The sequence below is a fragment of the Pseudopodoces humilis genome, chromosome 5 (genome assembly GCF_049639895.1).
Source record: "Pseudopodoces humilis isolate 2021_Gansu_Grassland_sample_001 chromosome 5, ASM4963989v1, whole genome shotgun sequence".
In the NCBI taxonomy this organism is placed as follows: domain Eukaryota; kingdom Metazoa; phylum Chordata; class Aves; order Passeriformes; family Paridae; genus Pseudopodoces; species Pseudopodoces humilis.
The window spans coordinates 61,392,590-61,420,128 of record NC_142204.1 but is presented as its reverse complement, the minus strand read 5'-3'; the positions used below and the strand labels follow the sequence as shown (position 1 = coordinate 61,420,128).

Here is a 27,539-nt window from a genome sequence, read left to right as displayed (position 1 = left end):
TTTCTCTGTACTGATGATACATATTGGACATGGAGAGATAGATTTCACATGATTTCTCTCCATCATGTATTGAAGTTTGACCACTTCAGCATGCATTGCAGGCAAATATTTGCTTTTGTCAGACTTCAGAAAAAATGCACGTGTGTGGAAGGTCATGAAACTTTTCAATTGCCAATGCATACTGTTTTTTGTGATTTATCACCATTTTAGAACAGTATCCAGTTTTGTGTTCTTTTTATACTTGAAAAATGCAGTTATGTGACATGTACATCCTCACCTATAATGAAGTTTAACCTGAATGCTCTGAGAACATGTGCAGACACACAAAATGCACTGCCAGGCACAGAGGGCAATATTAAAGCCTGAACTAGCACAGGACACGGGTACACAACCATTTGAGAGATTTATTATCACTATTATTTTCTGACACATCTGCATCATAGTACAGAAGCAAAATGTTTGCCTAACCTTATGAAAGTTTTCACAATTCCACAGTACAAAAGTTGGGTGACACAAAGTGGAATTGAAAGGGAAAATTATGAGACTCCCAAAACCACTGAATTTTAACATCAGGTGTTCCATATTTTGACATCAATATAATTCTGGGAAAAAATAACATGTTTTTCAGTAATAAAGCTCCTGAATAACTGTATCCTCAGAAATAAGTTGTTTGAATTTACTGGCATGGAAAACATAGCACTATCGTATAACACATCATGTTTTTAATTAGGATTGCAATAAAAATAACCATGCTGAGTTGTGAAAAGAACATTTGCACCTCTGCACTGTAACTTGACTGTTTTTTAAGGTTTTGAGGGAGTTAATCTCCCATATGAGCCTTGTAGACATGAATGGGCCTGGGCATCAACTTGCTGCTGAAAAGCATCAGGCTTTGGGAACTAAGGCAACTCAAGGTACCTCTGCAGCTGGACCACTAGAGTACTGTTCAATATAAATTCTGCATTTTCTTCTTGGACTTGTACTAAAGCAGGATAAAGAACAGGAAAATCTGCAACTCAGTGACATCACTCCCTCTGATCTGCCTTTACTAACAAAACCAACATCCCAAGCAGACAAATATAAGAAAAGTCTCCCTACAGTCAGAACAACAGCATAAGAGCAAGAAACAGGAAAGCAATGAGAACGTAAGCTTAGTTCATCCACCTTAATTTTTATCTGTGTTCCTTCTGAAGTTCATGAAAAAATCACCACAAAGATGTTTTTTCATTTAAAAATTCCATCTTTCTGATTAACTAAAACTCTCAGTTGCTTCAGATCACATTGGCAAGTACCGGAGTGTTACTCTTGCATGCTAAGGATAATGACTGAGCAGCCTTGACTTAGGTTACCACTCTCCCACACACAGGTGTAAATCTCACGGTTTTCATCTCCAGACACCAGGAACAGCTTTTCTCTGCTAACAGCCCCACTTTGTCTCAACACAGATAAAAAAGCTCCCATAAAAAGCACAGTCCTTAGAACACAGGCCTGAGCTGCAGCCAACATGACACCATCATTCCAGGCGATGGCAAATTAAATGATAAAATATAGTATCAAAATAGCTGTTGAAAAATCAAACTTGATAGAACAGAAGTTTAAACTGTGGTTTTAATCAATGCTTGCATCAGATAACTGTACACCAAATATTAAAGGACTATTTAGGACTAACACCCTCATCAGTAGGCTCATCTATCAGCATGACCAGAACAAGAGAAGATCAATGTTTAGCTGGCACTCAAGTACAGCACGGCTTCAAAGCAGAGATCATAACAGCATCAAAGCACAGAGAAAAACAGTGGTTAGAATATAATACACTAAATTTGCAATGTCAGGATCCCTGATGATTCTAACAGAAACAGCAGCCTAAATATTGTGAAGTTAATCACTGCTTCTGAACAGAACACAAAATCACTTTTTTTAAGGGAAATGAAATGAGTGACTGATGGGAATAAATTCCCCAAATATTCCCACATATGCTGCAAATTCAGTGGGATCTGCACAAAAGATCACTAACTCCTATACAATTTTAAAGTGCATTTTATCTGTTTGTGAAAGTAATAAAATATCAGCTGAACACAGTGAATCATAATCAAATCAAACATTCTTGACAGTCATTCACAGCAAAGCACAAAGCAGTGAAAATTTGTCCTTCCCATTTCCAGCTTGGATACATCCTGGTAAGGTACAGGCACTGCCTAAACACAAGGCTCTCTACGTACCTGACCACTACAAGAAAATAAATAAAATGACACTTGAGAAGCTTGAGGAGCTCTTTGATCTCTTGATCAGAATCAGTACAGCTTTCAGCCTAGCAGGGTCACGTGGCAGTGTACTATCTCACAACAGTTCATTTTGCCAATGAACAAGGAAAAATCATGGATTTATTTTGGTCAAGTCAGCATCTTATGCACATGCAGATATTAGAAAACAGTCATTTTGACAAATGAACACCAATCTTGTGTTTCTTGGAAGACTTACTCAATTTTCCAAATCTGTTATGTTCAGGTCTCTTTCACCGTACTCTATTATTTCAGATTTCCATTTCCTACATCTTTTGCAATTCCAACTTATTTACTGTGCACATGTATATCCACTTAAAAATCAACTTTATTTATCGCCAAGGAATTATTTCACAGATGAAGAATTAAATCACCCTCTAAAATAATACTTTATTTCTAATACTAGATAGAATTAATATTTCAGTTTAAGTAGTATTGAAATATTCACTATAGTAACAAGGAAGGGAAAATCTGCATGCCAGCAGTACCTGTAATGAAAATGTTCTTTCAGAGTCAATTTTCAGGTATTTGCAGGGCTGGGGGTGACACAACACTGAATAACACTTGTATGTAACACATGAAGTCAGTCACCAGTGAAATGCAAAAGATTCAGTAATATTAAAAGTAGCTACTCCCTTGAAAGCTTTTTTAGCAACTGTAACAATGCAATTCTTTGCTACCCAAAAATATGTATCAGGATCTAGGAAAACATCTAATTTTCTGCACATCATGTTATTATCTGGAACACCACTGCATGTGCAGGGAGATAGGAACAGCACCAATGGCCTGGGGCAGCTCTCTCCAATCTGCACAAGAACAAGGGCCAAGAGAGACAACAAAATCATTGGAGATTTCAGCCAAAATAACAAAGATTTATATATCACCAAAATCCAGAGAAAGGGGAAAAACAATAAGCAAGGACTAATTTCAGTACAGCAGAACACATGAAAGATTTATTGCTGAAGCAAAAGTCTGAAGATGAAGTTGTATGCAGTAGGAATAAAGGCTATAGCACAGGACTGAAGCAAGGCCTTTGTCAGATTAATGAACAATTTGGGAGGTAAAATTCTCAGAAAAAGTACTCGCCTCTCAAAGGACAACCTCATTAAAATGAACATTACCACGGGAGAGGACAACACTTCTTTTAAATATCTTCCTTAAAAAGAAAGTAAAAAGTAAACAGTAATGCAGCCAGTCAGCCCAGACTACAGAAAATGTAAAATGGAAAGGGAGATCTGGTAGCTGTTGATAATCCCAATATGGTTCAAATTCTGTCTGCAAGGAATTCTGCTTAAAGTGAGAATGTAGACTGTCTGAAAAAAGCAAAAGATAAAAACTGCAAAAAAACTGCCACTTCAAAAAAATCTCTTAAAATTCTGAAAGCAGTAAGAAAAAATGAGTTGAAGATGTGGCACTTGAGAAGCAAACTCTCAGGACTAAGATACCTGAGCAGAAGTTCAAGACCACATCAGCCAAGACCACTGAGCAGGTCTCCAAAAGAAAACAAAGTTCTACTAATAAGTGTAAAGTTGTATTTGCTAATCCATTTTCAATGATTTATTATTTCTGTCTGGACAGGGCCTATGCTGAAGAAAGTTGGAAACTGTCCTGCAGGATGTATATCCACACTGCACTAAAATCTAACAGGTTACCAAAAATTACTTGAACCTGAATGAATGGTCGGCACATGCATGATCAGCACATTGGTAAAATTGCTATTCTGAGTCAACTAAATAGTTTTGGGAGTTTGTTTTGTGTTTTATATTAAAGAGCAGTATCTGGCAAGGCTGGTTTTGCTAAAGGTGGAGCCCTCATCTATCCCACCTGCAGAGCTGCGTGCTTGGTGCAAACCACAACCTGCAGCTCTGCTCTGTTGCTGTTGTCCCATGGGCAGCAGAGAGAACAGGAATGAAAGGCCAAGTATATGGATGCTCATGAAACCAGAGATTACAGGTGGAAGCATTATTTCCAGAACACAATAAAGGGAGCTGAGACCACATTCCTGCTAGAAGGAAGGATCAAATTCTTACATGAACAAATTAATTTTTTCAGATCAGAATCTGCTAGAGCAATAACTTACCACATCACATATGAACCATTTGCTCATGGCAAAGGGGAAAGCAAGATCCCTGAGGCTGAAGAACTGGTAGTAATCTCTTAGCCAGCATTAAAGAAAACAGTAGTAAGACTTCAGGACATATTAGCCACATCCAAGAGACTCACATTTCTATTGCTTCTCTAATACATAATTATGGCTATGTAGGAGAAATGTTTAGCAATTCAAATATTGATTTAATTAATAATTCCTTGACAGACCTATTTTGGATTAAACCAATCAGGGCACTCATCTAATAAATAGCTGATTTCAGTGCCACCTGTGAGTATGCAGTAACATTTTAAATTTTAACAACCTGTAATGAAAAAAACATCTACAACAGAAGGACCTCAGGTAGTTTAACTGGACATTGCCTGAAAATCACATTGTTCTATTGCTACAAATGAAGCCAAAGTGACAACTAAGTGCATCAAAGTTTATAAACTGTGTACTTAAGGATGTAAAACTTCCAAAAATGTTATACAGAAAAATCCTAACAAAGGGATCAGGGATACAGAGGGCTTTGGAAATAATAGGCCTTGGATCTGAAGTTTTACATATTTAGCTGAAGGACAGGCTGTAGGGCAGTTTACTGCTGTGTGCAGCTACCCGAGAGAGATGTATCATTCGGGTGTTTGAACTACACAGGAATACACTACACAGAGAATAAATAAGTTAAATGACAGTTACCATATCAGCCTTGAAATTCTCTTCCCTCAGAACACAAAAGAATCCAAGTGTTCCATAGATGAGGAAAGAGAACAGTTAACTTGGACACTGCTGTTATTTTCTTAATGAAACACCTCTTGCTTCCCAACTGTGACTCATGAGGAACCTTCCAACTACGCATATTGGCAAGCCTCTTTATTGCCTGGCACTATCAGCATAGGGAGCAATTCAAATCCAGGTATGTCTCTCAATTACAGGTCACTGCCAAAGCTGAGGCCTTTTTAGCTTGGTAAGTAACCACTTAAGTATTCTTTTAATTGTAGTCAGATAACAGATTTGAGGGAGTGGTTGCTTTTTTGGCTTTTTTTGTGGGTTTGTTGTTTTTTTGGTTTGTTTTTTTTTTTTTACGTGAAACGGAACTGTCTGAACTGGGCCCTGAGCAGGGCCAAGAGGCAAAGCCCAGAAGAGAGTTTGCTCCCTTGCACCAGCTCATCTAGAGAGATGCAGGCAGGTACTGATAGTGCTCCTGGAGCCCACTGCGTGTCCAACTGCCCTCCAAACAGATGGTGCATCTCCCTGTTCCACATGAATATCTGACAGCAGGAGTTTGGGGAGTGCCTGGAACAAGCACCCATAAGGAATCATGTGAAGGGAGGACTGATTCTGCCTTCTGATTAATCTGCGTTTACAAAGATGTCTCAGCTCTACCTCAGTTTGCTACAGCTCTTCACCCTCAAGGCGTAAGGGCATCCTATGCATTAGTGGCAGGTAGAACATGACCACTAAGAGAGGCAGTTGAACTGAATTATTTTTTGCAGACCCAAAAATAAAACCAATCTGTTATTATGAACCTTTATTAAGCGGCTCACATTTCAGTATAAATCACACTAAAAAGATTCTTAAAAAAGATATTTACACTACAGTGCTGACACATTTAAAATGAAAAAATTGGTATAAATAAGCTCTATGGAAAAGCCTGGAATTGTCAAAAAGAATTCTGGCTCATCTTACAAAAAATATATATGTTAAATGTCAGCTCTACTCTAAAACCTACAACTCAAAATTATTTAAAGACTTCTTTATGTTAAACCTGCAGTGTTTACAGTGCATCTGGCCCTAAGTGCTTTGATACTTCACAGTTATGGACAGGCACTGAGGAATGTTACAAAGCTACATAACTATTTTCTGTAACAGATGCGAAGACAAGTCACAAACTTGCCTCACAATTTATGATCTTTACATCATTAAGTTTAAAAAGGGATTTAAAACCGTATATACAAATTTAGCACAAAAAATCATCCTCTCTTTGTCCATGCAATTTTGGATATGATGAGCTAGGTTGTCTTGTATCATCTGGATGTACGTGACCTCCAGAGCACAACTTGCCTTCTAAGTCCTTGTTGCCAGGTTCAAATTTAGAATCCATTTCCAACTTTAGTGATGTCAGCTCAGTGTGATCCAGCCTAGCCTGAACATTCTGTCCCCTGACGTCATTAGGTGTCACTGTCTTTTCAGCAATATCAACATTCATGGGCTCTTCTTTTACTCGGAGAGACGCAAGAGGTTCATGTTTTATCGGCAAAAATTCCTGCTGCAGGTACTTGGTCTGCAGAGCATCTGGAAATTTGGTGTCTTCAGAGGTATCCTTGCTCATGGTACAAATTCTGTCAGTCTGAAGTCCAACAACCGAAGATTTGGGGTCTGCAGAGGTCCCTGCTTCAACAGTACTTGTGTTTTGAGAGAGTTCTTCCTCTGAATGATAGAGCTTGAGCCGGATGTGCCAAGCCAAACTACACACAGCTGAAACTGTTTTGAACTGGTGCACAACATTCCTCGGGATGAAATAAATGTCATTATCGAATAACTGGATTCTGGCATATCGAATGCCTTCCCTTCGCAGCTGATTAAGTTTTGCATCATCAACCCACTGGACACACTGTAGAGAAAAGGTGGGGGAAAGGTGAAAACTCTGCCTTAGTAGTCAGAGGACACTGATCATCAGTTCTTAGTGTGCTCACCTGTGAGAGTGGAGGCTCATGCAAATCTAACTGCATTCGCTGAACTACCTCCAAGAAGTCCTCAGCATGAAAACAAATTACATCTTTGGTTATACGAGGCTGCTCAGACCTACAGAAGAGTAAGATGTGCACAGTCAGAGGCTGAAACTACCATGCTAAAGAAACAAACAAAAAGTCTGCTAGCAAGGAAAAAGCAAAGTTTTTATCTGAAAAAACCTCAACAACTCTACTATACTTTAAGAAGAAAAATTGATCAAAACAGTTAATTCTAAAACACAACCTCATTAAACTGGTTAAACAAATTAACTACAATTTCTTTATTAGTGGAAGTAAAGGCAGCAATAAAAGGCCAACTAACCATACTATTTTTCATTTCTGTATTTAACTGGCCTCTTAGCTGCCTAGATGCTGAAAGACAGCTGTCCCAGACACTGGGCTTACTCTGTCAGCACTCAAACATGATGCACCCATCAGGTACCTGAGCACGCAGCAGCCTGACTGGGAGCACTACAGCACTGCTCAGAATCTCAGCCTCAAACACCTTGCTCAGAGTTACGAGTAAAATCTGAACCTACATTAAGCTACCACAATGCAAATAATCAGCCAATACTGGCATCCTCCACAAAACATTCCTTAAAAATACATCCCTATTTATACTCACTAGAGAGACCTACAGAAGAGCAAAGTCTGAATTAGGCTTTGTCTCCATATTCAAATGGTTAGGAGAAACATTTCTAGTTCCAAAGCATCTCTCTCAAAGAAATGCACACCATTTATACAGTTCGTCTGGAGACATCATCTAGATTGAGCTCACAAAAGGAAAAAGCAGCTACAATCCTTGTAACTTTCTGATCTAAAGGCCAAACTCTGTTCCCCATTGAAAACATGTGGAAAAACTAATAGCTGCACATACTTGCTTTTGAGGGATGTTTGCATTTTAAAAGGATTTTTTTTTCTTTAAATGTGATAATATGAAGATTTCATTCATAAGGGATAAAGCTCACATTGAAGTGGTTTTGCAAGGACAGTTTCTCAGCCAGAAAGAACCTGTTTAAAGATTTCTTTCCTTCCTCCTCTGGGGTCCCCGGAGCTCCTCCCCGGCCTGCACTGGGCACAGGCTGCGTGTCCAGGCGCTGCCCATCGGGAACAGGGAGCGGAAGCAGGGATCAGAACCACGATCCAGGGCTGTCTGCCTGCCTCTGCCAGCCCTCCCTACATCCCTCACTCCACTTCCACCCCTCCAAAAACGGGGTACAAGTCAGGCATGGGGAGCCTGGGGAGCAGCTGATGCAGCAGAGCTGAAACATTTCAGAATCTAATAGATGTTCAAGAGTTCTTTTTTTAAAAGCAAGATTATCACATACTTTATATAAAGATCTATATATATATGTCCTGTTATTACTGTTCTAGGAAGCAAGCAAAGATGTACAGTTCATTCAGGCTTTTTAAACATAGGAGACATATTTATTTTATTTAGGTCATGACCTCAATAAAGCAAAAAATAACCAGTCTGAGTCTATTTTCAGGAGAAAACAAAAATCCCAGATCAACTACCGAAAATAGTAGCTAGGGAGAATTTTCAGACCACGTATTTTACTTTCAGTTTTACAAAGATTAAAATGTGTCTGTATTTTGATCTATATATTCCCAAAGCAGACTTAAACACTGAAAGAGAAAAGCTTCAGAAACACCTCATCCGTGGTATTATTACCTACATTAATCTACCTTGTATAATACAGGTGGTTGTTTTTCTTTTGAAAATATGAATTTGCATTTGGAGTCTCAAATTTGTAAATTAAGTTCAGACTTAAAATCAATTGAGAGAATATTTATTTCACACACTTAGTGAACTTCAATTGAAATCAATGTATTTTCCCAGCAGTGCCTATTCTGGTTTATGCATTGTCATTCCTATTGTCAACCCATATAAATCTGTCCAAAAGGATGGACCACCAGCTCTGTGCTGCAATTTTGTCACAGAACACAACATTCGTTTTGCAAACAACTGAGAAAAAATACCATCAGATAATTTTAAATGCTGTATTTGCAGATTTTATCTTTAGCACAACTTTGAGATAATATTTTGCAAAACCTTTAATTTAGGTATCATATACCTACCCCCAAGCAAAACTGTAGCACAGAAGTTCAGTTAATGCCCAAAAAGACATTAAATGAAAACAAAACATAAGATAACTTCAGCAAAACCCATTTAAGCCTCTACTAGAGAACTGCTAGAACTGGTTTTGGCAGTATTTTTTCCCTTTAACCTCATTCTTCAAAAGGACTGGATTCCTTTTGCTCTGACTTTTCAAAACAGATTCAAAACTAGAGGTTTTACCATTAATATTTCTGGCCCAATGCATAAAGACTGGCAATATATAACAAATTCCTATGATGATACAGAAAAGCACAACTTCAGTCTCTAGAACACAAACATGAAAGCTGCTTGCTGAAGCAGAGTTTTCATTTTGCCAACAATGCTAAGAATTGCCTTTTGCTGTCCTTGTAAAAACCCACCCAAACTTCCCACATAAAAATCTTAAATTTCCATAATTTAAAATTTCACTGGCACTTCCTAAGTTCTAAAGCTCACTTGGTATCACATTTGGAAATGGCTCTAAGTAATCAGCATGATAACACCTGCATTTATCAGATTTTAGTTCAATCCTTAAGATGTTTGCTAGCAATATGTAAATTGTAAATATTCAAAGCAATAAAAATAAGACCGTAATACAGTAATTTTACAAAATACCTCAAATCAAGATCCTGTAACACTTGGGAAAGGAAAAATCTGTTTTCTTCTTCAAAATACTATACTTAGCTTCCATGTCTGTCCTCTAGCACCATGACATGCTTTTTGCTTTCCAACAGTTCTGTTCCTGTCTGTTCTGAAAGACACCATTTATCCCACCTAGCATTGACATTCATCCCTATCAACTAGAAAATAAATCCTACTTTCTTTAAATCTACAACAACTTGTAAAGTTTCTTTTGCACACTCAGTCCATTTTTATGAATTTAGTTCAGGCAGCCCAGGAATTGTTTTATTTTCTCCTCACAGAAAGCATTATTTTTATATACATTATCTCATCCTTAGAACATGTGCGTTTTTACTGCCATAGTGCCTAAATCACCCCAGAATATCTCCAGCTTTTCAGGTCTGTTCAACTACTCAAGCAGATAAAAGAAACAAAACAAAAAATGAACAAAAACAAAAACTAGATTTTTCAAAACTTCCATTCATGTTGCTTCCCTTAAAATAAATCCATCCATAAACTGCAAATTATGGCAAAACTAATATCTGAAATAATTTTAATGTGCTACCTGAATCAATGATGCTTCATTATCATAAGCTGTGATTAATTCTCATTATGTAAGTACACTGAAGTGGCTTTTCAAAATTACACGAAAGGGGAAAGGCAAAGCACAAATTATAATTTAGGCCAAATCAAGCATGAAATATGTAACTTTTATTGTGTTGCTTGTGTTGTATAATTTACTCCTCTCCATACAACAGTAACAATTTTTTTATTCTGAATTAAAAGAGACATTTTCAGTCTTTACACTGAAATTAAAGGCTGATACTTCTGCTTTTATTTCCCAAACTTAAGGACTTGCAAGTATGCTATAAAGCTATAGGATGAGAATGGGAAGTTCCCAGACACTCAAATTACTATCAATGCAACTTGTTAATCTGCACAAACATCCAAGTTTGGGGAGCAGGGCTCTGTTTGGTTTCTTTACTTCCTTGACAAGTCCCTCTCTCAAATGTGCAGAGTGTAATTTAAAACACTCAGATCTGCACAGTTAGCTCAGCTTTTGCCCTGCTACTAGTGCTCAGTCTTAATTCACCACACAACAGTCAGAGCAAGCAGGAAGTCGAAGGCTCCCACTGTCATCAACCTGAAGAGGAAGGAAACTGAAAACCTCAGAGCCCAAGAGACAAACACATTATCATCTGAACAATCCAGTTCTTCCCCAATGACAATTATACTACTTTCTATGTCAATGAACTCATGCACTGAAACAAATTCACACCATGCTGAATGTGAACAAATTCACATCACTTTATCCAAAGGGAATTCACTCTTCTAATTTCTAGACAGACACAAAGAGAAGAATGTATTTATAGTGTTTACATATGCAAAGGTAACCTCCAAAACTAAGGTCATTCTCCACAGTCTGAAGATGTTGGAAAATGCCTCTTATATCTGGACCAGGAAGCCCATATGGTGATGGGCTTTTTATTTGGTTAACATGTAAACAAGCTTCAAAGGAGGCAACATTTCATTTCCTGAATCTCACACAGAAATTCCAAAGACAGACACCAAAAAATATCACACAACTTCCAACACGATTCTTCCTAGGTGAGCTTCCATAAATAAACCAGGGTTATAACAGCCATGACTTGAGAAACAGAAGCATAAGAATTCTGATCATCTCCAGACAGCACAAAGAACTGCCAGAAGGTCTCCGTGTGCAACTTTGCTGCACCAACATCTCACTCTTTATGCATCACTTTAAACAAAATGATGTGTGAGGTGTTTTTACATCTAACATGACCTCAGTAACAGCAACTCAATATAGCTATTGAACTGTCACTGCAAGGTACCTTTCTGGTTTCATCCACACAGCAAAGCCACATGCAATCTAAAGAGGGCAGACAAACATCTAATGCTCAGCCAGGACCTATGAAGTCTTCATTGAATCTTTAATCCTAGATTAACCTATTCTGTACTCCCTTCCAATTATAAATGGCAATTCAGGCAAACATTTTTCAGACACCTAGGTGAAGCTGATCAACACCTACCACTCCCCACAGTGCACAGCTTTCAACACTCCCACAGCAGCTGTGGTCTGTCGTTCAAAACCTTGTCCTATGTGATCCGCATGGGCTCGGGTCCGATCTTCAAATAGCATTTCACGGGGTTCACTGGTTCGAGGTAGGTACTGCAAGTTTTTTATTTCATTGGTAGTTCTGCATAAGAAAAACAGTAACAACGATACAGAAATTTCTCTGAATTATCTATTTTCCAACATAGACAATAGGACTACTCATCCATGCAAAAAAATAATTTTTTTTCCCTATTTTAAACGGATTTTCTTGTAATTCAGTTTGTGTCCATTCTCTCTGTTCATGTCACTGGGCACTGCTGCAATAAGTCCTTTCTACAGCCTTTTGTGAAGTGCTTAAACACATTGATATGATCCCACCGAGCATTCTTTTCTCAAGAGTAAATCCCAGTTCTCCCAGGTGACCAGACACACTCCAGCATAGCCATGTTTGTCTTAGCCTGGTGAGCCCAGAACAGGGCATGATACTGCAGATGTGTCTCACCGGTGATGAGCAGAGGGAACAATCCTGTTCCTCAATCTGCTGTGCTACTCATGCTTGAAATGGCAACTTTCTCAGGATGAAGATGAGATTGACCAGCCTGCAGCTCCCCAAGTTCTGCTTCTTACACTTCTAAATGATTGCATTTAGAGGAAAGCAAATTCTTTTGTTTTCCTCTGGTCCTCAGGAAGCTTTGCCAATTGCCATGACCTTTCAAAGACAGTGGCCTTGCAATGATACTGGCCAGCTTTCACTGCACTTGTGGGATGTGACCCATTCCAGCAGGTCCCACAGGCTTGTGTCTGTGTAATCTGTGCGTCTAGTAAGTTTCTTAACCTGATTTTCCTCCACTGAAGGCAAGCAGCCCTTGCTTCAGACACTCTTCCTGTCTCCAAGACAGAGCATTCTTGAAAGTAAATCTCACTAGAAAAGACAAGGGCAAAGAAAGCAGTATCTCAGTCTTTTCTGTGCCCTTTGTCCCCAGGCCCTTTGCCCCATTCAGCAAATGACTTCCATTTTCCCAGTCTTTCTTCTACTGTCCAGATGCCTGTGGAAATCCCTGCTGCCCTTCACATTCCTTGCCAAATTCAACTCCAGATGGTCTTTGGGTTTAGTTGCATCCCCTTCATGGTTGGACAGTGTCTTTATACTCCTCCTGAGGCACCTGCCCCTGCTTCCACTTCTCATATGCTCCCTTTCTGTGTTCACATTTTGCAAAGAACTCCCATGACAATTCCTTATAACATACAATATTCAAGTTCTGCAGAGGCTGTCCCTACTCGTCACCTGGTTCTTATACCCAATGCCACAGCAAAGCTTCAAAATTTCATTTAATGTTTGAGTTGTTACCTTCCAGGTGAGCAAAAAGCCCTCGTCCCCAGAGGTCATAACACATCCACTCACATATAACAACAGGGGTATGAATTCCAGTCTCATGGCACATATCAGTAATGGCATGTGTGTACACATTTTCCTGAAATTTTCACCTTAAATTTCTACTAACACTCCCAAAAGGACCAGCACCTTACTTGGCCAGACAGTAAAAATTAAATCAAAAAATTCCAGATTCTTACATAACAAAACAACAAAAAGGTAGTTTTGGAGATGAAGATTTACAGTAATTTATATTAACATATAATATCAAACAGTAAAAGGTTTGGGATAAAATGAATTTGTAAAGAAAAAAATACTAACCAGACATTTACCAAGTAAAATAATTCAACTTACCTCTTCCTTTTGAAAGGTGACTTTGGCATGTCAGCCACAGGGATCATCTGTTCTCCTGGGCGTACCCACATAATGGGACCATCATCACTGTCTTTACGACTCTCTAATTTTAAGCTAGAAAGTGTTCCCCATGGCAGTGTACACTAATGGAAAATACAAGCCACAATTTTCAAGTGAGTTACTTCAAAAAACTTGTTAAAAGCAGCCTTTACCTATCCCAATGAAAGCATTTATTAGAACACTCAATTATCTAAACAAGTATCACATACTCTCACTTTATTATTGTAACAGCACTACAGAGCATGTTGTCCCCCTTCTCCCAGCCCATTCCCTTCTGTCCTTACTTTTAAGAAGGGTGATTCTTCCAACATATCAAGGAATTCAGGGAAGTAATCCCCCACTTCCTCATCAACTGCTCCAACCAGGCTGATCTGTCTCATTGGGCCAGCTCTATACGTACCATGAGAGTATGTTCTTTTTACCTACAAGTAGAATATGACAACAGAAGTCATACCAAGTCCTCTACTGTGCAAAATTGACATTCAATGAGCACCCGTAATCTCTATGCTTATGCTTTCTGAGATAAAAATACTTTTTTTAGCCCTTCAGTCTCCAGTGTGTAAGATTACTATGAAGTCAATTACTACAAACTCAAAGACAGAAGATCTTATTAAACTTCCATGACAATTTGGTTTTTATTTTAACACCTGAAGGTAAACTGGAGTAACTATTTATTGCCTTTCAAGAAGATAACATTCCAAACCAGTAAATCTAAAAAAAAAAAAAAAATCAAAAAATTTAATTAATTAAATAAATTTTAAAAATCAATGCATGTTATACTCAGTAATTAGTCAGTAAGGATTCTTACCTGGATTACTCAAGTCTAGCTGAATTTCTACCTTTTTTTCTTGCAACGGGCAGAACTCTGAGTTACAAGTAATTTAACTCTAAACATTTCCTCTGCTACTCATCCTTTCCAGGACCGCCTCTTTGCAAGCACATTAACCGAAGCAAATTACAACAGTGAACACAAGGCTCAAAGAGTTTGTACAAAAAGCAAGACAATGATCGTCACTCCTTCATTTTTGCTGTGCTAGCACATCTTGTGCTCCCTTCAGACTTTAAATGGCTGCAACATTCACCTCTCATGAGAAATCATCTACTGTGAAATTTGAACAGAAACACATACTGTTTTAAGGTTTTTTCAATAATCTGATCTGTTGTGTTAGATCACCAAAATACTCAGGCATGAGATTTTTGAGAGTCATGTCCACTTTAAGCTTCTAATTTCCTATTTAACAGGGTGAAAGACACAGTGACATTATGAGATGAAATACAAAGTGAACAGAGGAAAGAGAAGATGGATTACCACACACACCTAGTAAAGCTCCTGTATGGCCCCTGTAGACATTTTGCATCCAAAGCAAGAGAAGTATAAAAGTGCAAGGAAAACAGTTAATGAAATACTACTTAGCTATGGTCCTCACTCAAACAGACCATCAACATTTCTAGTAGTTATGGCAGTGGAGAATTAACAGCAGTTCCTGAAAATAAAACATGGAACAACACTGTGCCTTTCTGAGAAACTACTGTAACCAGATCTTTCCAGAAATACAGAACCGATCACTGTTCTGATCATCCCAGTCATCTCTCATTCTTCCCAGCAAACACATTTATGGCTAAAAGTAGGACTTCACAAGATGTCTTGGCTAATGTTACACCAAGCCATCACAGACACACTGAAAAGAACAGTCCAGTAATATTCCCTTATTCCTCATATCCTTAGTCATACATTCCTGCAGGGCTTTTTTTTTTTTTGCAGAGACAGCTGGTGATTTCGTGATAAAATATCACAAAACATTCATTTCTGCTGAATCTGCATCAGCTCAGTCCTCAGCTATATCTGCACAGGCACAAAACATCAGGAGCTTGTGCAACTACAGCAATAAGCTAGGAAGAACCCTAAAACCACCTTCTGAAGCTACAGACACCCACAAACCTATGACATTTTATTAAAAAGCCTAACATGCAAAAGCATGTTTCTTCCACTGACATAAAGAGCTTAGTATTCCACCACTCCAGTCCAGGATACTGAGATGCTACTTTCATCTACATCCCTGATTAAAGAGAACCATTTTTCTGCCTTTTTCCACACTTCCTTATGCTACCCACTACCACTCTCCCAAGTAACAAGAGAAAATGGCCTGAAGTTGTGCCAAAGGAGGTTTAGATTAGGTATTAAAAACATTTCTTCACCAATTCTCAAGCACTGGAATAAGCTGCCCAGGCAAATGTCGAGCCACCATCCCTGGAGACATCCCTGGAGACAAGTCAGGTAGATGTGGAATTTAAGGACGTGGTTTAGTGACAGATTTGGCAAGACTGGGTTGACAGCTGGAGTCTTACAAAGGTCTTAAAGGTCTTTTTCATCCTAAATCATTTTATGATTCATATAGACTATGATAAACTGGTTGTCAAAGTACTCCAAGTGAAAACTCTAAAAATTCTCCTGAAAATACTAACTTAAAGCTTGGAAAAGCCGTGAAGCTTCCAGCTGGATCAACCCACCCATTTGGCTCATATTCCACTATGTGTTGGTAATGAAACATAAAGTCAGCAAAGTATTTAGCTGCAGCATAATGCTTGCATTAAGAAGACTCAATTAAGAAATTTTACATTTGTTCCCAAAAAAAGCGACCATGCCACTGTAAGTTAAAACTAAAAACTGAACTTTTTCAAGCATTGTTTAACCCCTTTCATCCCCAGCTCTCCCAGTCAACCACCCTTCCCTTGATCACAAGGCAGTACAATTGCTTCTCAAGATTCATTTTAGCAGAAGAAATACCAAAAGGAATTCTTAAATAATATCAGTAACAAACAATGAGTGGTTTCTTCTGGGACCATACTCAGAATCACAGCATTGCAAATACAGAATGAAATGTTTGAGTGATTATGAACTCTGTAGTGGCTTAACCACAGGCAGCAGATACTCATCTTACAGCCCCTGCTCACTCACCTCCCACAATGGTGAGACCTGGGAGAGAACAGGAATAGCAAAGAAATGTATGGGTCCAGATAAACACAGTTTATTCAGAGAAGAGGAAAATGAAGAAGAAAAACCACCAAGTGGTGTTTTCCACCACTCACCAACTCCCACAAGCAGATTGATGTCCAGCAGTCCCAAGCAATAGACACCTTCCAGCCAACCCATCACCTCAAGAATTTTGCTGAACAGCATTTTATACAGCACAGAATATCCTTGCAGTCAGTTGGGACCAGATGTCTCAACCATGTCCCCTCCCACCTTCTTGCCCACCCCAGCCTACTCTCCATGGGGGTCCCTGGAAGCCTTGACACTATGCCAGCCATGCTCTGCAACAGCCAAAACACGAGTGTGTTACCAACAGTTTTAGTCACAAACCCAAAATACAGTCCACAAAGAAAATTAATACATGCAGACCCAGTATAAACAGGAAATAAATTTATGGTGGTGATCAAAGGGGAAGATTTGCTCTCTCTTTTCCCTTCTTTCCTGATAGCATTAGGTCCTCTGAAGATAGACAGGGAGCAAGCCTAGGGAACTGATCTGAATTTAATCCGGGAATTACCTAAAAAACAAATCTCTATTTCAGAAATAAATAAATAAATAAAGATACAGGCCATAAATACTAAGGCGTGGCCAGAAAAATGAAACAGCTGTGGGCAAGCAAAAGCAACTCCTGCCTCATCTCTTCCATGAGCTAGGTTGTAGCATCCTAAACTCTAGTCTTAGAGAAGAGGTTAATGCTTGAACTGCATTACCTTAGATTGGGCTAAAGACTTAGACAAACATGTATAAAAAGGTAAGGTCATTCTTAGTGAGGAGTTAATTTTCACTCACTCCCAATTTAGACTGCTACTAAGTAATAGTGTGAAAACACCAAAACCTCCCATTAATATTTGACCAATAACAAACACAAAATTAATCCTAATAAAGACAACAATCAAATAAATATAACCTATGGCATATTAGATAACAGCAACATTTTCCCTTCCTTTTAGTGTCAGTATCCTTTGCCTGGTTTGTTTATAGGAAAATAAATAGATTCCTCTGTATTTCTAAACTCACAAAAATATTAATGTACTAAAACCAGTACTTATCAAATTTAATATTAAATTATGCACTGACCACTAATGAAGTACTATATATATGAAGTATAATATACATACACACACACCTTCTATAAAATAACCCTCCCAAATGTTATTTCACAGCTTACAGTGTGACTAAGTTTTCAGAATTTTACAGACTCGCTCTAAACCGGAACAATTTAAATCCATAATAAAAGGAGAAATCAAGGACATGCTGTTCTTCTAGCACATGGTTAAGAATGAATACACACAAATCACCAAGTACATGCAGTATAATACCATGGACCGGTAAAAGAGATAGAAACGCATAAAATAATAAATATGACATCCTAACTTCTTTCTTCTCGTGTAGCTTACACTTGAAGTATGTCACCTAAAAACACACAAAAGGAGACTCTGTCATTCTCTTGCATCACAGTAATGGAAAATTGTGACAGTAAAACCACCACTGAATCCACATTTAGTAAAACTTGAGAATTATCCGATTCTGTGACTCGCATGGCCTCAGCTGATTTTTTAATGCAATTGCTAATGTTTTGACAGAAATGTCTGGGTGTCTGACAAGAATCTGAAGACTAAATGCAAAAATACATACATATATATATATATATATAAATACCAAAAATATATTTGAGCATTATCATCCTACTAATGGAAACATTTTAGACACTACATGTTAAAGATTTTGTGTTTGAATAAGTTACAAAGTGGAAGGAACAATGCAGAGAAACCAAGCATTTCAAGAGAGGAATTAAAAAAATGTAAACTGAGGCAAGTAATTCCTATTTTTAATACAGTAGGGTGTAGATTGTTGTGGGGTTTAGGTGGAGGAGTTTTTTTTTCTTAACTGAAACGTTATCATTTTCCTGCTAGAATTTTAAGGTTTAAATTTACTTCAATTTTTTACCTTTAAAGCCAAGAAAGTCTGGAAAAACAGTCTTCAGAGAAAAAACAATCAACACAAAAACAAAATTAAGCTCTGTGTGCAGAACCTGAAAAAGTGAGGACAACACCCCACACAAAGTCAGACCACAAACAAATCATCATTACTATCACAGGTCTTCCCCTGAAATACTTATTCATTAATATTAGACTATTCAGTGTCTGTCACAGCTAATATGACAACATGAATTTATTCTAGACTGAGAACAAAAGCAAGAAAAAACATTTCTTTGAAAAGGCAACTGCCTGTTGTTATGGAATGGGGCTGACTGTGTAGACCCATGGTCATCCTTGAACTACCTCTGACACATTTAAACAATGTAATTTGCCAATTCAGTAATAAAACCAATCCCTCAAGAGTAGTTAGGTAGTTTTGCTGGATTAATGAAACAAACTGAACTCACCAGTTCAAGAAGCACCACATCTTGGCACAAGAACATGCAACTGGGAAGAAATAAGGAATGAGGACATTTTCTTTTAGCAGCAGCAGGTGCCAGATTTGCTCTGGCCTTTTGTTTAATTGCAAACTGTACAGTTAGAGTGACTTTTCCTAAAGTTCCTAAACAGGCTGAATGATGTGCAGCCTCTCACACCTATAGCACAAAGGCAGTAAGGTAAAACAAGACAAAGCTTTAATAAATCAATGAGAACTCCAAGCTCTGGGGGGAAGTTGACAACAATGGAAGGAAGGGATGCCATCCAGAGGCTTCAAAGATGGGCCTTGTGGACCTCAAAGTTCAACAACGCCAAGTGCAAGGTCCTGCATGTGGGTTGGGGCAATCCCAAGCACAAATACAGAATGGAGACTCAACCAAGAGTAGTTCTGGGGAGAAAGACTGGGGAGGTGCTGCCAGATGAGAGGCTGGACATGACCAGTGATGTGCAGTTGCAGCCGAGAAAGCCAAACATATCCTGGGCTGCACCAAAAGGAATGTGGGCAGCAGGTAAAGAGAGGGGATTCTGCCCCTTTGCTCTGCTGAGACCTGACCTGCAGTGCTGCATCCAGATCTGGGGTCCCAGCACATGAAGAGCATCCACCTGCTGGAGCAAGTCCAGAGGAAGGCCATGAAGATGATGAGAGGGCTGAAGCACCTCTCCTATGAGGACAGACTCCTCACAGACAGATTGGCGTTGTTCAGCCTGGGGAAGAGGCTCCGGAGAGACCTTAGAGCAACCTTCAAGTACCTGAAAGGAACTACAAGAGAACTGGAGAGGGACAATGTATAATGGCACATAGTGACAGAACAAGGTGGAATGGCTTCAAATTTTAAGAGGGCAAGTTTAGCAATTACAAAGAATTTCTTTGCTGTGAGGGTGGTGAGACAGTGGAACAGGTTGTCCAGAAAAGCTATGGATGGTGCATCCCCGGAAGTTCAAGGATAGTCTGGATGGAGCTCTGAGCAGCCTGATCTAGTGGAAGGTGTCCTGTCCCTGCCCATAGCAGGTGGTTGGAACTAGATGGTTTTTGGGGTCCCTTCCAACACAAACCACCCCATGATTCTAACTCAAAACCACAAAACAAGCTCTTCAAATCTGGAAGGCAGTAACATACCATCTTAAAGCAACAGGTGTCAAGAGAAGACAGAGGAGCTAGATACTATTTAGCCTAACTCCAATTTACAGAAAAAAATACCTAGCTGGATACAACTATCAATTGCCTTGAAAATAAGACAGTAAGAACTAATAAACATGGTCACATTGAAAAAAAAACAACTGAAACAATCAAGTCAAACTAACCTTTGTTTCCATGACTGGATAGGCTTGTTCAGAGGACCAGTAGACATCTTGACATTTAACATTTCAACTTTAAAAACTGCTACAGAAACATGGTCTAGTAAGAGCAAACTCTGGGCAGTTTTGTCTGTGCTCACGTAACTATCTAATTTTGAGGCAGGCAGCAAGGATACCTCCTTTGAACGCAGTGTATCCTCATAAAACCCACAGGTATCACAACACTGGAAGTCCGCTACAGGAAATTATCAAAATTTACAAGATCTTGAAAATGGAGAGGGGATCTGAATGCAAAGGATGTAATTCAGTTTAAACAAAAGCAAGAACTACACTCACATACATATTTAATGAACTGCGTAAACCTGAACAGGGGAGTGACTCAATCAGCAGGAGCTGCTGCTACAGCAGATCACAAACTGCTCTGAAAAAGGAAGAAAGAGATACAGGAGCAATAATTTGCTAGGCACTTGCAGCAATCTTCTCATAGTCTTTGACATCAATACACCAGGCAGACACTGTCGATTTTTAGTACTGTGTATTAAGAAAAAAATATGGATGACTGAATTGAACATAGGGGGAGAACACTAAGACTAGTAAGGGTATAACATGCAATCACAGACTGAAATAGTCAAATTATCTAGGGAGAGGGGAAAAAGGGGGCTGTTAAGCAGTCTTCAAATATAGAGAAAACTGAATGAAAAGGATAAATTGTTTGCCTTGTCCACTAAACATCAGAATAAAAGGATAAGAGGTCAAACAACGAAAAAAATTATTTTACAGCAAATTTCTTTGGAAAGAGTGGAATCATCTTGAGATCCCCCACAAACACATCAGACAAGGACTTGTCAAATATGGCTTTAAAATAGTCTATCTTGTTTTGCAGCAGAGGAATTGTTTGGTACTGTGCAGCATTTTACTTCATCTATACTAAGAAGCTGCCTCTGATGCAAGACAATAAAATCAATGCACTAAGCATTGTTCCTTTTAAATGTCAACTGTGAGCTTTAGGGTTTCAGCACAGCAATAAAAACTTTCACTCGCCCAGCACAAAGGAAAAATAACAAGTTCAAAACATGAACGTTTGTCTCAACAGCACTAAATAGCTTAAGTGAAGTGATGTAAGCTTCAAGTAGGTGGCAAAAGCTGATTATTTATGTTCTTTAAAATCCCCCATAAGAACCTAACAAGATTCATGGCTATCGAGTAACCGATGCAGCTGTTGCCATCTACACAAATACAGAGCCCAGGGAAGATGTAGTTACAAGACAGTTTTTCACCACCTGAAGGACTGACTTACTGGCTACCAGGATATCTAGACCAATTTCGTTTTGCCCAGTTACAGAAACTGTCTGACTAACCCTTGCAGTCAGTTCAGAAAGAGCTGTTCCACTAATAAAAAAAAATTTTACGGAGTACTCAGGTATAGGCCCAAACTGGATGATGAAAAACTCCCCGGTTCCCTCCCTGCAAAATTTAAAAGCTAATTCTCATTAGAAAGAACCAGTACCAAATTCCTCTCTGCTGCACTTGCTATAAACAGTCTCATAAATCTGTGTTTCTTATAATCCTCTAACAAGTAAAATTACATTACTCCTATCTGACACAGATATATTGGGAAGCAAGCTCAAAGGAGCTAGCTCTCAACTCTACAATTGTGAGAACTAAGTAAACTACTTGAGAGATGCAGACCTTCCAGGTAAACTTAGGAGGACTCTAATTTGACCTCAGCAACAGAATTTACTGTGCAATCTACCCCTTGTCAGAGAACTTGATGACTTCAAAATATGCATTACTTAAAACCGAAAAATCCCAAACCCACATCTGTCACAAAACAAGAGGTGGAAGACTGATTAATAATAAAAGACCAACTTGAAAAACAAAATTGATGAAACACTGTATAATGCTTTCCATTTCAAGCTTAGGTCAACCTTCATTCTCCTTTCTAAAATACTTTTTTTGATCTTTTTAAATACATTTGTCAGATTGATTACATGTGGTACATGAGCTCTGAGAAACCACCAAAGAACCTCTTGCACCAAAGCAAGCTTCATTTCAGTGTTTTAGTTAAAATTAGCAAAGGAATACCCAAGTTTCTTAAAGCTGATGAAGTCCAAGATACATACAGACGTGACAGAACCAACTTCCTACTCAGACCTCAGAAAACAAATCCTTCCTCAACTGAATCTACAACAACTGTTAGACATTGCTCAGGCTGCTCAGGACAAGGAACACCACAGCACGAAGCCTGGGCGATGCAGGAACAGAAAGCTAAATACATTTACAGTTTCATCAAACTATATTGCAACAAGATACTAGAATCCCTTTAAAAGACTCACAAAGAACTAAGTGAGACAGGATAATGTTCTCAATCTGCACAAAATGTAACAAGTCAAAAAGGAGAATACAAAGCTAACAAAACATTTTAACTGTAGCAGACCACATGAAAAAAAAAAAAACAGAATAAACAGACAACGTAAAACATAAGTAAGAAAATCATAAGGAAAAAATTTAATCAATAACTAGGCAACCAAGATACTGACTTAAATATTCCAGAAATAGGAATGCTGCACAGAAGACAAAGTCTCATGTTTACCTGTACGTGTTATTTATACACCATATACGCCTTACTTAGCAAAAAATATATGGAGCCAAGCATTTTCTGTCAAACAACCAGAGAAGTGACAAAATGCCATGAAAACTAAGGGAAAAAAATGAGGGAACAGAGAGGAAAAGACGATACCAAAACTAAACCTCCAGCCAAGTAAAATATAGCTTAGACCATGGAGCTGATCAGTTGAATGCTGTAATAATACAGTTTGGCTTCTTCCATCTACCACAGCCTCCCTCTGTTCCTCCTTCATTTACACAAAAACAGGGAATTATGATTTCAACCCCAATGAACACAGGACTGGTTCATTCATCAAACTACAGATGTTGATATTACCATTGTAATACCAATTTAATCTATCTTTTTAGTAAAATAATTTTATTGTAATTCACAAAAAAAAAATTGTGCTTTTCTTAACTATTTCTGTAGGGCAGGTACTAGCACACAGTTATGCATGTGTTAATGCCACCCAAGATAATCAGCTGGACTTAAGGAACATACTTAGAAGGACAGATCCAGCTTTTCTTATATAAAATGGCCGAAGAGCAGATATGGAGAGCTGTTCTGTGATTTTTATTATTAATGATTCAGTTTACATACTCAAGAAAAACAGTGACTGTAGTTCACAGAAGATTCATATTCCATGGCAGTAGAAATTTTGTCAGCCAGCACTGCAAATGTTCTCTTGCAGCAACATTTTAGTTCTGCATATCCTTGTGGATAACACACACTTGAAATTTGTCAATACATCCAAGTGTTCTATGCAAATGTTTATGAAATCAAAGGGAAAAAAAAGGCATGCTTTTAATGAAAAAAAATGACAGTGTAACTTACACTTGAACTCTTTCTAATTGTCTCAAAAGTGAAGACTAAAATAGTTCAAAGCTGATCCATACAACATGTAAGTTCACAAATATGGGAGTTAAAAGAGTAATTGTGAGATAAAGTTGATATAATTAAAAACAGGCTTGAGTTTCTGTATAAATTGTTTCATACTCACTGTGGGGGCTTTTTCCAATAACCTCATCATTGAGGTGAAAATTGGACAGATTTTTTTTTCCTGAAAACCAGTGCTATAAATAATTTCTGTGCAACAGAAATGTATTTTCTACAGCAAGTTTATAAACAGCTCAGGTGATGTTTAATCAGCAGCTGTTGTTAAGAGAGTATAGTCATTTCTCTCCAAAAAATTTAAAATAAAAAAAGTATTCAAAAGCTGCCAGTCATTCTACCATTTAACTTAAGAGCTTTCCAGAGAATGCAGCCAAGTGAGGAGAAGTGCAAAGGGCTAAGGATCAAATCAGTAGCCACATTAACCCCCAAAGCTCTTCTTTAAGGATGGGTTTGGAAAACTCAAACTACAAATGCAGCTAATTTACATGCACCCTACACAGGTTTTTATGTATAACAATGTATTAAAACATTTCAGTCTTATGACCAAGTTCATACAGATAAACTACTGTTCAGACACCCAGAAAGCCACAGCTAAACCATTTTAACCCTCCAAAATTCATTGTTAATATTCAGCTACAGAAACAAATTCAGAGAAACCTACACACATAAGCATGCAAACACTTGCCCTCCCACCAAAAATCCAATTTGACATCTCAGTTAACAATTTCATGTCTCTTCTCATCTTCAAAAACACAGAACTGACTTAAAGAAATCCCTTGTTTCTAGTCTTCTTGTGTCATCCACACAGCAAAGCTAAAGCAACTACTTCAAAAAAAACCCATTCACAGTTGTTTGAAACCATTATATGACTTTAGAAGGTAAAATGCATAACCTCTTACCTGAGCATGAAAATTTGACATAGTCGTTGTCTCTATATCTTTCTTTCCCAAAATCTCCATTTTCACTGGTGAATTGGGAAAATTAAACGAAAAGTAGTCTAAAAAGTCAGGTAAATAAGTAGCTGCCCCATGAACAATACCCATTACATAGTAAGCTGCACAGTTTTCATTTTCACTAAAAACCAGACCCACAAACTCTTCTGCAAATCTCTCCATCTCCACAGGAGACAAGTGGGAGAGTTCATTACTGTAGGCATGGATAACTGATGCACCTCCGTTAGGCTGGTGCTCAATATGAATCAGCTGTTTGAACTCCAATGTGTCCAACCTTTTGAGTTTATTTTGAACCCGTGGCTCCTTTAACGAGACAAATGGAAACTCACTGTTCTCTGGTATCTTGGACTCACAGTCCTTCTTGGGATCCATACTTTTCCCACTGAAATCCTTAAGACGATCATCTATGATGCCTTTGGCTTCCTGATCCTCAAAATCAGAAACCAATCCTGAGCAGATGGTCTGAATGGATTTGCTGTACATTTTTGGACGCTTCTTCTTTTCGTTCTCTTTATGTTTCTTTTTCTTTTTCTTCTTAACTTTTTTAATCTGCAGCTCTTCTGCATTGGTTTTTGGTTTCTCCTTCCCACCTGTTGAGAGTTTAAAAGAAAGATCCCTTAAGGATGTTTTTAAACAAAATATGCATTTAAAGATTGGGATTCAAAGTGACCAAAGCCCTCACCGTGGCACAGAAAGACCAGAGACCAAAATCAAGGGTCACAGTGTGTATGTTACCAAAAGTGAGGAGGGTAAGAGACACCTGCCATGGTCACACTGCAACTAATAAATAACCTGAGACGACAAGGGAAAGACATCACAATAACCCAAGTTTCCCAAAGCTGCCTTCATGATGAGTCACAGTCCTCCATCCCCTTTAGCTGGTCATTAGCAGTCACTGTCCATAAAGTCTAGAGACATCACAGGACAACTGTCCAACCCTGCCAAACAAGAGGCTTACAAACCATCCATGGATATGAACCTGCAGCAGCAAGCTGCCCACGAGATGCCGCTGCCAGAACTGGCCTTGTCTGATGGGCTTCTTCACATGGTCATTCTTTCACAACTAGATAAACTTTGTTGAAGAAATACATGTGGAAACACCTAAAAACTGATCCCATACACATAATAGAAATAAAATTAAAACAAAAGACACATTAAAGAAAACACTCACAAAAAAGGGACTAGCTTCAAGGGCACATAATATACAAGCTGAAGTGAAAACAAACTGTCCTAAATGTCCAAAATGCCCCAAAGGCAGAAATTACTAATTTGGGAATAACAAATTCAAGCGAGTCCCAAAGTAGATGTTCTCACTTGTTTTAAACAAGTGAGGGTTTTTTTTTTTTTGCAAGTAATAGAAGTGGTAGCCAAAAAAACTTCTAGCACTTCACTGCCCTAAGAGTTAACAGTCAAAATGATTTAGCATACAGTAAAATAAAGTTAGCGGGTATGTTTCAGCACAAAATTATATTGACATCAGTGATTCAAGACCAGCATGTTAAAACACAGAAGCTTTGAAGTTTAAAAATCGTGTATTGCATTGCAAGACTAAGTAATATGAAATCTGCAGGAGTTAAGTTAGCCAGTTAGCCAACCAAATGTGTTGCAGTAGACCATTTTCAGCTTGCCATCCTCCACCCAAGTAACTTACAAGACCCCTTAAAAAAGAAAAAAAAAAAAAAAAGGGGGAAAAAAAAATAAACAAAAGAAGTGAGACCACAACTGTTGGTACATGGACTCACAAATTATTGCTGATGACTAAGAGTTTGGACATGGAAGACGCAGATACTGGAAAGGAGAACAAGCAATTAAGACACTAGGATCTGAGTCTCCTGAGGTTTGTGACAGCAGCTAAATACTTCTGGGATTCCTGAAGTGGAGGCAGATTTCATTATCTCCCTGGATTCTATTTTCTCACAGAAAGGGGAAGTGCCCTGAGGTCACCTCAATTCTTATTTGGCCCAAACAAGGAAATGGATTCTAGGACTTCTTAACCTAATCCACACAGTTAATAACTACAAAGACTCTCTTCACTCAGAATCAGATTTAACACGACACAATCTCTGAACACAATTTCACCTTTAACTAAGTTAAACTGTCAAAAGGCAGAGTATCTGCATGGAAGTCTGTCCTTTCTTAAGCTAAATTTAATGTAAAATCAGCATCAAACCACTGCAACAGGACTGCTTCATCTAGTTGATGCAATATTCACCACTTCTTTGTTAATATCTCCTTTCTGTCACCAGAGTCTAAGTCTAGTAGGCATAAGAAGACCAGGAAGAACAGCAACAGATGTTCAACAACTAAGTATTTCAACCTTAGAGGAATCCTGAAAACAGTTCATTCAGGGTGGCAGTGTCCTTGCGTGCAATGTCATCACCTGACACAAATCACCTACTGCTATGCTCTGGGGTACTGTAGTGGTGCCATTATGGCATCGGCTCCAGTCGGCAGGAAACAAAAACAAAGAAACGGTTTATGACAGTGGGAAGTTACATATTGCAGGCTTTGCAATCTCAATACCAATCTCAAAATACAGACTCAGACATTTTTACCCTACTCCTGACTGCAGGAATATATGACCTGAAAGCATCCATGAGTACATAAGTATTGCAAACTCTTAAAAATGCTTTAACATAGCATTTTAAAATTGTTTCA

At 38.3% G+C, this 27,539-nt stretch overlaps 1 protein-coding gene across 1 annotated transcript in view; it reads right to left on the bottom strand.

Annotated features, from left to right (window-relative positions):
- Positions 1 to 1,590: 1,590 nt before the first annotated feature.
- The window catches only part of RSBN1L (round spermatid basic protein 1 like), a 45,113-nt gene continuing 19,164 nt past the window's right edge, over positions 1,591 to 27,539 (bottom strand). Inside the window, exons 3-8 of the mRNA XM_005526081.3 lie at positions 24,828 to 25,471; positions 13,967 to 14,104; positions 13,623 to 13,765; positions 11,871 to 12,038; positions 7,062 to 7,170; positions 1,591 to 6,979 (exon numbers count right to left, since the gene is read on the bottom strand). Of these exons, the coding sequence (XP_005526138.2) occupies positions 6,326 to 6,979; positions 7,062 to 7,170; positions 11,871 to 12,038; positions 13,623 to 13,765; positions 13,967 to 14,104; positions 24,828 to 25,471 (1,856 nt within the window). The 3' untranslated portion in view covers positions 1,591 to 6,325. The remainder of the gene's footprint in view (positions 6,980 to 7,061; positions 7,171 to 11,870; positions 12,039 to 13,622; positions 13,766 to 13,966; positions 14,105 to 24,827; positions 25,472 to 27,539) is intronic.